This window comes from Xenopus tropicalis, chromosome 6 (assembly GCF_000004195.4).
Source record: "Xenopus tropicalis strain Nigerian chromosome 6, UCB_Xtro_10.0, whole genome shotgun sequence".
Taxonomy (NCBI): domain Eukaryota; kingdom Metazoa; phylum Chordata; class Amphibia; order Anura; family Pipidae; genus Xenopus; species Xenopus tropicalis.
In genome coordinates this window covers 27573639-27586349 of record NC_030682.2, presented here as the reverse complement: position 1 = coordinate 27586349, position 12711 = coordinate 27573639, and the positions used below count along the sequence as shown (strand labels likewise).

Below are 12711 nucleotides of genomic sequence, written 5' to 3'. Positions count from 1 at the left end.
ACTGCCAATTATTGGTAACTTTTATTGGCTTGTGTATGACTACCTTAACTTGCCATGCATTAATACTTCTGATAACAGAAATATCACTGCCCACCTCCAGGTACCTTTATGTTATTTCCACCTACCTATACTATGTACAAAGCATAGGTAAGAGGGAAAGAATAATAAACACAGACAGCATGACGTGGGAGAGTAGGACAATGATCAGGCAACACAGTAAGGGTAAGTAATAGGTAACAAACAGAAAAGCACCATTACAACTCAAATATAAAGTTTATATAAATAATTGTAAGAGGTTAAGAGGAATTATCATGCAAGATACACCTTTCTAGCTGGTCCTTGAGAATATAAAGGGCATAAAGTACACAGGATCTCAGAACTAATTATATTTGAGAAGATGACATTCCTTTTACTTTATGATGGAACGTAAAATAGTTCATTAACTTCTTCCGACAAGGGTGAGAGCCTTCATCAGACTATGTATCACTGCTAAATAACAAAAAAATCCCCCCTGGTACACTGTTGATCCATAGAAAAATAACAGTGTTGCGAATGCAACATTATCAAAAGCAAAACTGCTTAGCTAAGCATAAGTACAGGATAACCTCTTGTAAATGGTTCAAGGCAATTGTGCTGACCCATAAAGTGCATATCAAAGTCAAGGAAAGTTACTTCTTCATAGAATATGAATAGAATATGAATTTCTTATTTCTTCTCTGTTAACTGTTTGTGTGCTTAAGTAATGGTATGAAATGATTTCTGGTGGTAGTCTAATTCTATGTAGATCTCTTCTTCCATTTAGCATAGGCCTATCTCTGTTTCAAGGTCTCATAAAGCTATGGAAAATATTTTAGCTGGTTAAATAAGTTAATAAGCCTGTTGTATTTGCCACCCAGCATGGGGTGAAATGTATAACAGTTATGTAACTATTATGCAAGTAGCACTTACATGAAACCAAATGTGCAGACAATGTAAATTCCAAATGAAAAGTAGGAAAGTTCTGGACCTTAGTAGAGTTCAGCCAAAAAAATATATATTAACCTGTACATATACCTCTGGGCCATTTCCTTTACCAGCCCCTGTCCTCTCACACAATTGTATAGATATAGAATGATCTGATCAGGGTCCACTTACATGCAGTGGGGCCCAAGATATGCATTTGAGGATTGATTCCAGGGCACGGACCAACCAAGAATCATTATGGCTCAGAAGTAGAATAGCATAATTACTAGTTTGCTGCTACAACAGCAGCATTTATACAGCAGTGTATTAAGTCAGATTGTTGTGGAGCCTAGTTTTCTTTTAAAAAAAACACAAGAAAGTAAGAACAGATGGATGGATTGAATAAATACAAGAGCATTTACTTTGTGGTAGACCTGAACCCTGAAGGCTAAATACTTGCCATGTTGGCTTCCTGTTATGGGTTCAGTATTCATGGTAGGAACACTAATGATATTTAATTGTGGTTTGTATGTATTAACCCTTAAACTAAATTTAGGCTGCATTTTCTTTGTTGATAGATGTTCGTAGAAGGACAATTTTTGAATATCACCGAGTGGAGCTGGAAATGACCAAAATTACCAACTTCTCTGCTGTTGAGATGCTGCCTCTACCAAGTGAGTAACATATTGACTTAAAAGAGACATATCCTATAAAAATTAAGAATGTACCAGTGAATTATACTCCTCTAGATATAGAAGGAATGTGCTTAAAAATTTTGTGTTTCAGACTGATTTATTGAGAAATTCCAGCAAAACCCCACTAGTCCCGCCCATCTGTTCCACTTCCTGCTGGCTGAATTCTCTGGATGAGCTGAGGAGCCGGCGGCCCTCCGTACCCTGCACTGTAGGATAGGAACCAATCAGCAGCTAGGCTGACCTGATAGGGAACTGAAGCCGGTCTTTGCTTGTGTGAGTGCAGGGCTGTGATTGGCTCTCCCCCTCATTCTGTGCTTCTGGCAGGGACCGTTAGGACACGCCCACTCTTCATTTCACATTGGAGGGAAAAGTGATAGGATCTATAGGGAGCTCCAATAAAGGGGCCATTGTTACAGATAGGATTAATGTTTAGCCCAAAGGGAAACCAGCACTGTATATTATTCATAATTGCCTACAGGGTTAGGGTTTTTCCCATTTATCCAATATGTCTCCTTTAAAGGGGTAGTTCACCTTTTAAACAAATGTTTAGTATAATGTACAGAGTGCTATTCTTTATTCTTTGTAGTTTAGCATTATTTAGCATTTTGTTCATCGGCTCTTTAGTTTGCAATTTCAGCAGCTAGGGTCCAATATAACCTAGCAACCAGCCAGTGGTTTGAAAGAGAAACAGGGATATGAATACAGATGGGCCAAAATAATAAAAAATAATAATGATAATAACATTGTAGCCTCACAGGGCAATAGTGTTTTGGCTGCTGGGGTCAGTGACCCGCATTTGAAAGCTGGAAAGAGTCAGAAGAGGAAAGAAAATTATTCAAAAACTATAAAAAAAAATGAGGACCAATTAAAAAGTTCATGAATTACACAGCGATCTGCAATTGGCTGATCACCTTGGCATTTACTTACAGTCCTGTCGTAGCCCCACTCCATGATGTCCCGAACCCGCCTATAAAATGTCATGTGCTCCTCCTATGATGTAATCAATCCTGCCCCCAGTGCCACCTGACCCACCCCCCCATCTGAAATTAAAAGGTGGCAACCCTAATCATGATCCTATGGAAAAAGTATTTTCTGAACCTCATCTAACTTTTTAGAAATCAGAACACTTGAACACTTGACTTGACTTGATAACCATGCTGGAAATTGATTTATCTCATGTAATTGAGCCTTTATTGAACCTGAGTTTTATTGCTGGTTTGGAAACTATACAGCTGTCATTTAACACAACGACTGCATATTGCAAATGCCATGGAATCAAATAATTACGACAAATTGCCCAGCATTGAAATCATAGAGCCCTCGCTGCTAAATGAAACACAGTATAGGAATGTGCTGGTTTATTGTGCATTATATAGATTGTAAACATTTTTATGATATGGGTTTGAGATGCTCCATTCATTTGAAAAAGCTCTGTAGTAAAAATGTGCATTACAGTATATCAATTCCATAAGTAAAACTAAATCAACTTGACAGTATTTTGTAAATAATGCTATGGATGTAAAGTTAATATAGGACTGGGAATATAGGACATGTGCATTTTTAAATGTTAATGTATGAGCACTGGAAATATAACAATAATCCATACAGCACTGTGTTTCATTTAATAAAGATTTCATGGTAACTGTGCCAATATGAACTTTTTTTGTTTGTGGTCCAGAAAAGTTGTGGACAGCATGAAAAAAAGAAACAGTGAAACTTATATTTATGTACTGTATATTTATAAATGCTTTAAACCTGCTTTGCATACTTCTATGAGTCTTTTTAATGAAGGCTATTAAATTACTCAAAATGAGAGAAACGCTGAGATGATCACAAGATTTGACACTTTTGCAGAAAGAATAGGAACAAGAGAAGCTCGCCTAATTTCCTTCTTAATTAGGTTATTAAAATAAAAATGTTTAAAACTAAATTAGAGAAACGCTGAGATGATCACAAGGTTTTACTCTTTTGCAGAAAGAATAGGAACAAGAGGAGCTAATTTCCTTCTTAATTTAAAGCTGTACAAGCTATAAAAATACACCAAAATGTCCTGAGTTATGTATATATAATAATTGTGTTCACAAATAGACCCACTCTCACAATAATTAGATGTTGATTTGAAATCCGTGGTCTTTAGTATGTTTGGGTGTAGTTCCCCTTTCATTCGTATTATCAATGTAATGTGCTATACATGCCCCTATATTCTGCAGGATAACATGGACAGTTTATTATATAAACATATATATATATTTATTATTGTTTATTTATTATTTATTTATTGTGTTTAGGTGTAGTTCCCCTTTCATTCGTATTATCAATGTAATGTCCTATACATGCCACTATATTCTGCACTGCAGGATAACATGGACCGGTTTATTATATAAATATATATATATATATATATACAGTATATATACATATATATAATAATTGTGTTCACAAATAGACCCACTCACAATAATAAGATGTTGATTTGAAATCTGTGTGATCTTTAGTGTGTTTGGGTGCCCAGTCCCGCGGCGATCTACTGTTGACTCTTCCCCCAAGACGCAATATGTACGCATTTCCAATAAAAGCGCTTAGCATCCCCCGGCTTAGACGCGGTCCACTAGAAATCCACGGGAGATCGACTGGTGGACCGTGATCAACGTCTTGCCCACCCATGCCCTATATTCTGCAGGATTACATGGACGGGGTTATTATATAAACATATATATATACGGTATACTGTATATAATAATTGTGTTTACAAATAGACCCTCTCTCACAATAATTAGATTTTGATCTGAAATCTGTGATCTTTAGTGTATTTGGGTGTAGTTCCCCTTTCATTCATATTTTGCTATACATGCCCCTATATTCTGCAGGATAACATGGATGGGTTTATTGCTCTGTGTAAGTTACTAACTGGTATATTTTATCCGCAGCCTGTCTCCAGTTTAACAGCTGCAGTTCTTGTGTCTCCTCCATGATTGGCTTCAACTGTAGCTGGTGCAATATTCTCCAAAGGTACTGCAAAAATATTTCTTTCTGCTGTGTAGTTATGTGTTTCTGTATGGCAGATAAAATGATTAAATATATACAGATGTGGTGCAATGCCTTGGCAGTGCTTCCATGGTAAATAGAAATATGTTTAGGAATGGCATTGATTATACAGACGGTTTGTACTTTTTTTTTAGATAAGGTATCTTTATTTGTGATTTAGAGCTCCACATTTGCAATTCTAGAAAACAAGATCCAAGGAGGGAATATAACAGCCTTATTTGAAATAGTTGGGAATGTGCTGAAAGGACAGAAACGCTCTCTAAGCTGCTAAACATTAACTAGCAAACTAGCATATAAAAGCTATTTAACATCTTGCAATTTTCCACGTTCCAATTTTAAAATCCGAAGAATTCCTAGTTTTTTAGGCTTTGCATAGGCAAAAAATGGTATTTTAATTCTAAATTACACTGTATACGTAGCAAATAATTTACTCTGCCATTTATAATTTTATTCTTGAACCAACAAATGTATTTTTTAGCTGTAATATTGGTGTGTAGATGCCATCTCAGTGCATTGTGCCTGAGTCTGAGCTTTCAGAAGGAGCCAGCGCTACACATTAGAACTGCTTTTAGGTAACCTATTGTTTCTCCTACTCCCATGTAACTGGAGGAGTCCCAAGCCAGACTTGGATTTCTTACTATTGAGTGCTATTCTGATATCTACTGGGAGCTGCTATCTTGCTCCCTTCCCATTGTTCGGCTGCTGAGGGGGAGGGGGGTATAACTCCAACTTACAGCTCAGCAGGAAAGTGTGACTGAAGTTTATCAGAGCACAGGTAACATGGCTGTGGCACCCTGGGAAATGAAGAATATGGCTAGCCCCGTGTTAAATTTCAAAATTAAATATAAAAAAATATTTTTGCATTTTTACAATACAGATTTCAATGCAGGATTCTGCTGGAGAAGCTCTATTAACTGATGTATTCCTTTAGTAGGCAGTGATTACCTGTCCACCTTCTTCAAAGAGATTTTGTTGTGCTATCTGTGAACTTGTTCCCCCCACCTCCTTTATTATGATTATGCCTCCCACCAACTTCCTACAGCATATTATAGTTTACAGGTATGAATTGTTCTTTCAAAACATTGTTCAGAATACTGCATTAAACAGCAAGCCAATGGCTCAAAATGTGGTACCGTGTTAGCCAGTGTAAAAAATAATGAATAAAAACACAAATACAAGAGTATTGTAGAAATGATACCTATATTGACTAACAATAAAAATACATTGAAAGCTTTGGGAGCTCTAAGGCCCCTTCGTCAGGCAAAATACAAATGAGAACTGTAATGGCACAACATCTATACTGTTATCTGTAACTTCCTAATTTATTGCTCAGTAACACTTCTCTCTGATCTAACAGTATAGATGTTGTGCCATTACAGTTCTCATTTGTATTTTGCCTGACGAAGGGACCTTAGAGCTCCGAAAGCTTTCAATGTATTTTTATTGTTAGTCAATATAGGTATCATTTCTACAATACTCTTGTATTTGTGTGGTTTTTTTTTTTTTTATTATTTTCAAAATGTGGTGAAACTGTAAAAGAAAAAGGAAAAAAATAAGAAAAAGAAAATAAATATTTCCACCGGACAAACTGTATAAACAAATATATATATATATATATGCACACAAACACAGACACACACATGGTATATAGAGTGTTGCAGGTGTATTTAACATATTTATTACTCCATGAAGCACATTGCAATTCTATCTATAGAACATACCTCGTATATTACATATTTGCTGATTGCCTTTTTTATTAAGAATCATAACCTTTGTCTCTGACATTCTTGCCCTCTTACTATCTAAGCACTGCACAGCATCATAAATAAAATATACCAACATTGTAAGTGTTCTGACTTTATAAGAAAATTGTTTGACAGGAAATTGTGTTCGACATTATTTCTCATGGGGACCCGTGTTTATAACATGCTTCCTTGCATTGTAAAGTTGCTCGGGCAAAATAATAAAAAAAGAAATCTCACTTTTATTGACATTGCCATGTTTTATTTTCACTACATAAAGGGTGGTGATAAATGTGCCCTTATTCCTACCTAAGGTCACCCAACAGGTAAGCTATACAGTAGTATGCACCTATCTGGTAGTACCTACCCCTACGTTTTATGTGGTGTGTTATCTTGTGTAGAATAAAATATATCCCTATAACAGTTCAGCCTTGTGATGTCCGGAGTCATTTGACTGATGGCTGGAGTCAAATTATTTGGCAATAATAAAATACCATTAAGCATGTTATATTAGCTGTATTTGTAATATGTATTCAAACAGATTATCTGACAACGACAGCCCCATTTCTCATCATATCTTAATTTATGTGGGAGCTAACATGAACCTCACGTACAGTCTATAAGTAAGTAGTTAAGTAGCCAAAAGACTGGCAAACAGAAGTATTACTAGATGCCAGGGACCCATATTCTACCACATTGTTCACATATGGAATATAAGGTTTTTATTTGGAGCAAATGTTGCCCATAAGAGAAGGATATTAAAAAGTTTTTATAATAGTAGCAATGTTTTTATTGAAAATCATCCATTCACCAGCATTTATTCCCACTGTACATTCTTATTTTAATCAGCAGAGTGTTATTAAATGTAGGATCTGAAAGTAGCTTCCCTTAATTTGTACAGGTATGGGATCCCTTATCCGGAAACCCAATATCCAGAAAGCTCCGAATTATGGAAAGCCAGTCTCTCATAGACTCCATTTTAATCAAATAATTCAGATTTTTTAAATTGATTTCCTTTTTCTCTGTAAAAATAAAACAATGCTTTGTACTTGATCCCAATTAAGATATAATCAATCCTTATTGAATGCAAAATAATTCTAGTAGGTTTAATTAATGTTTTATTGTTTTCCTAGTAGATTTAAGGTATGGAGATCCAAATTACGGAAAGACCCCTTATCCGGAATACCCTTGGTCCCGAGCATTCTGGATAACGGGTCCTATACCTGTAGTTAATATAAGGAATTTGGATATTCATCCTCCTGTTAGTAATATGTGCTGTGTATTTTAACATCACTTTTTATTTTTATCCTGTATAATGACATATTTTTGTAAAACTGCCCCTTGCAACCAACTCCTTAATTAATAAAGTCATATAGGCACTCATTTTTAAGACTGACCAAATGCTATATTTATTTTAATACATTTCTCCAACTAATGGTTGACTAACCTTTATTACTGCTGGGAACTGCTACAGTTTACATCTCTTATTTAGAACATAATTCAAAAGATTTTATTGGAGGTGCCAGTGCTACAGAATATTCCAAATATCAGAAGATAATCTGTGTCTTAGAGTTTATGGAGCGGAAAATTGCTACCTCTCCACCACCTTCACGTCAGTCTTGTTAATATAACTAAGATGCACGATGTGCCTACACTGCCTACTCTTATAAGAGTGCGAAGAATGACATGTTTCTATAATTGATAACAGAGAACTACATACACCTCCTGACACTCTTACCTGGCCTAGATTACTTGAGCACGTAGAGTTCTGTCACTTAGACTTTTCACTTAATATAATGATGATATAAAAGTATTGTATCCAACTGTACTGTCATGGGATTGTATCCTTAATTATCTTGTATTTCAAACTTGATTTTGTGTAAGTGATTCAGTGCTGTGCATCACAGGATGTCAAGGGTTAAATTAGTCTGTAATTGGCCTAGTATACCTGCTACAGACCTTACAGGCACTGGGGTATGTTCTAAGAGGTGTATGCATGTGTGTTTGGGAGGCAGAAGCCTAGGAAGCAACTGGTACAGTGGGTCATATAGCTCATGGTGATTTAAAATCCCCTTAATGAAAAGAAACTATCTTTCACTAATAAAGAGAGGCCTGGAGACAAGCATTACTCCCATTAACGTTCATTTGGCTCTTATGGAACCTGGAAAAACAATAATATGAAGGACAACAGTATACCCGCCTATGTGTGACATATATATATATATGGATCTTTGGGATACTCTATATAAATCCTACCAGTGGATGGCAATATCTGCTCTGAGCCTATACTTAGAATGGCACATGTGCTAATTACTACATTTACTAGAACATCCAATCCTTGACCTCTAATTCCCTTTGCCTAATATACCATTTATGACCTATGGGTCAAGAAGGCCTGTTATAACACCTTCAAAAGAAAAGCTGTAAAACTCTGCAATTATATCTGGCATCCTCAGGGTTGCAAAAAAAGCCTCATATGGCAGGAACCATGTTTGACAATATTAAACTGGAGATTAGCCACATTAGTTTACTTTCAAGATTAATACAGCACACAGAAGAAGTGTTCCTTATCTGTGAATGTTAAAATTTCAAACATGAATAATTCTCCTCCAAAGACAAAGATGGCTAATTAAAATCAACATTTAGCTATTGAACTGATTAATATAATCAGTGTATGGCCTCTTAGAAAAGGGGCAAACATTAAGAGCACTTAATGCAACACACAAAGAACCGAAAAGTGAGAATTATGACATTAACATTCTTATTTAAACTGCATTTCTTTTAAAAAATCAATTATTAGCACTTGCCAGAGGTCATTTCTGTGAACAAGGATCATTCTTCAAGTCAAGTTTTATTGTAGATTATATGCTGTAGTTGCCAAGGGAACAGCTAATTTCTGATGATCCTATTAATGTGAACGCTGCAACCTTTTAATGCAATCACTACAACCTGCTTAATCTTAAATAAATGAAGTACGGTATGCTGTTTAGTTTCCAAAGAAACAATGGAATATTAAAAATGATACAAAAGATTTGAATGTAATATTATTACTTTACTTACGTGCATGGTCTGTGCTTGCTGTGCCAATGAAACAATGAACATTTCTTATATCACATTTATTTCTTAAGTTTTGCCCATATAGAAAATAATGCTATTACGGCAAAGTTCTGACAATTTTGGGCAAATACCCAAACCTATTCCATTAAACAATAAACTATAGATTATGTGTTAATTTGTACTGAAGCATATACATATCCGGCTTACCTATCAACAGCAAGGGGTACCCAGGACAAGAGGTAGTATAATGAAGAAAACATTTTTCCACATTTCTCCCAACAAGTCATTGCCTGATGTTGAGTACAGGACTAATCATGAGTTCAGAAAAAGCAAATGTGCTGGTAGAGAAGGCATATTCAGTACAAAACTGGAAAGCAAACACAATGGTCAGATCTCATGATGAGGTTGGGGAAGGAGGCAGGAATAAGGAACAGGCCAAAAGGTCAGGAATTGAAGAGAAGAATAAGAAGTCAGGATCTGACCAAGGGCAGGAATTGAAGAGAAGAATGAGAAGTCAAAATCTGACCAAGGGCAGGAATTGAAGCGAAGAATAAGAAGTCAGGATCTGACCAAGGGCAGGAATTGAAGAGAAGAATGAGAAGTCAAGATCTGACCAAGGGCAGGAATTGAAGAGAAGAATGAGAAGTCAAGATCTGACCAAGGGCAGGAATTGAAGAGAAGAATGAGAAGTCAAGATCTGACCAAGGGCAGGAATTGAAGAGAAGAATAAGAAGTCAGGATCTGACCAAGGGCAGGAATTGAAGAGAAGAATGAGAAGTCAAGATCTGACCAAGGGCAGGAATTGAAGCGAAGAATAAGAAGTCAGGATCTGACCAAGGGCAGGAATTGAAGAGAAGAATGAGAAGTCAAGATCTGACCAAGGGCAGGAATTGAAGCGAAGAATAAGAAGTCAGGATCTGACCAAGGGCAGGAATTGAAGAGAAGAATGAGAAGTCAAGATCTGACCAAGGGCAGGAATTGAAGCGAAGAATAAGAAGTCAGGATCTGACCAAGGGCAGGAATTGAAGAGAAGAATGAGAAGTCAAGATCTGACCAAGGTCAGGATTGAAGAATGAACTGAATAATAGCATCAGGCAGAACAAGCAGCATCACCTTGAATAGTGGAATAAACTTAGAGTGCACTTATATCCTAGGTGCATGTACTCTGGCAACATTACACATATGGCCAAGCATGCCCAATGACAAACCCAAATCTGTGAAGATTGGTGACTTCATCAGGGCAAGCACACATGGCAACATGGGCATCTAGGAATTATTGGAGGATTTGTTCTTTAAAACCTGTAACCTTATAAAAACTAAGGTACATATTTAATGGGTGTGTACAATGAGTTACCCCTACAAAAGTATTTCAAAATCTAGTAAAATAAGTCAATGCTGTGTTTATAAAGACGGGCTGCTCTTGTCTGTGAATTAACTCAATTTATTACAATCACAGAAATCGTCCATTAAAAAAAGATGTTTACTGTGGCATTTATAGCGGTATGTAATTTATTTTTAGCACAATTGTAGTGATTTAAGTATAAACCTGTGCAAATCAATGGACTTATTTCATTGGCAACAAAATTCTGGAATAACAACGGTCAACAAACGACAACCCATTTAACACATAATTTTTCCAAGCTAAGACCCATTGTTATGCCAGATTGTAAGGCTACATACGCTTGTGCCAAACTTAACTACACATGGTTTTACCTCTATACTAAAGCAAAACTATACCCCCAGAATGAATACTTAACTAACAGATAGAATCTCGCCAAACTGGAATATATATATCAGTAAATATTGGCCTTTTACATCCTTTCCCTTGAGCCGCCATTTTGTGATGGTCTGTGTGGTCCCTCAGAGATCAGCTGACAGGAAATAATGCAGCTCTAACTGTAACAGGAAGTAGTGTGGGAATAAAAGGCAGAACTTTGTCTATTAATTGGCTGATGGGGTCTAGCATGTATGTGTGCCTTGGTTTGTTTGTGTGCCCTGTGAATCCTATGATCCAAGGGTGTGGCCCTTAATTCTTAAAATGACAATTTTCTATTTAGGATTACCCAATAGCACATACTACTAATATAGTATATTTTTATGAAAATGGTTTATTTAGATAAAGCAGGGTTTTACATATGAGCTTGTTTATGCAATATATTTATTTAATATTTAATAAGAAATATATTTTATAGAGACCAACATTGTTTGGGGGTATAGTTTTCGTTTAAGAGGTTCAGTGGGTTGGATTTGAGCCCGCCCAAATCCGTCCATAGCTTTACTGTGCCACTGTGTGCAAATGACAAACTTTTATGCAGGCTATTGAAGGTACTAAACCTGACATACTGAGAACCATTATACAAAGGATGACTGGTCGTATGTAAAAAGAATGGTAATTTACAAGAAGAGTGCTATTGAGCAACTGAGATCAGGCAGAAAGCCATGAGAATTAAGAGTAATGTGCATTCAGGTGAGACTTATACATTATTTCAGCAGAGGAAAGAAATGCTATTTGTCAGGACTTCATGTTTGGGGCTGAGAAGCCATGAAGGCATGACTAATCAATGTTGTCATATAATATAGATCAGTGTTTAGCACCTATTGTAGCACCAAAGGCTTTAACTTTTTATATTGTCAGGTTATAATGAACAAAGCCACGAGTCTCATGACATTTATAATAGAACTGCTATGAAATACGAACGGAGGTTATTTGTACTGTGTTTTTTAGCAAGTTATTTTATTGCGTTACCATTTCTGTGTGATTTTTCTTTATGAAAATGCAGATTATTCTCCCAGAACAAGTATGTTCTAAAATTAGAAAAATGATTAATTAGTTCACACTAGTGATTTTTTTTTTCTTCTCTTTGTGCAACTTTTGCAAAATGTTTCCAGACCAAATTGTAAAAGCATATTAGGCAGGGTACATTGGCATGATGATTTAACACTTCTGCCGAGTAAAAATAAAATACATTAGCATTGTCAGCGCAACAATGCAGAAGGTGACGTAGGGCTCCAAAAGGGATTCTAAGCTCTCGTATTTAGTTACACAGGCCAGTTCAGGTACAGGATCACAAATACATAGGGGCAGATTTACTAACCCATGAATCCGAATTGGAAAAATTCAGATTGGAAAACTAACATTTTGCGACTTTTTCGTATTTTTTGCGATTTTTTCGGCGCCTTTACGACTTTTCGGAAATTGTCACGAGTTTTTCGTAGCCATTACGATGCGC

The 12711-nt window shown here is 36.1% G+C and overlaps 1 protein-coding gene across 1 annotated transcript in view; it reads left to right on the top strand.

The window, feature by feature from the left end:
* plxdc2 (plexin domain containing 2) overlaps window positions 1–12711 on the top strand; it is a 249937-nt gene that overhangs the window by 191102 nt on the left and 46124 nt on the right. Inside the window, exons 8-9 of the mRNA XM_002933138.4 lie at window positions 1521–1616; window positions 4565–4646. Coding sequence (XP_002933184.1) covers window positions 1521–1616; window positions 4565–4646 — 178 coding nt within the window. The remainder of the gene's footprint in view (window positions 1–1520; window positions 1617–4564; window positions 4647–12711) is intronic.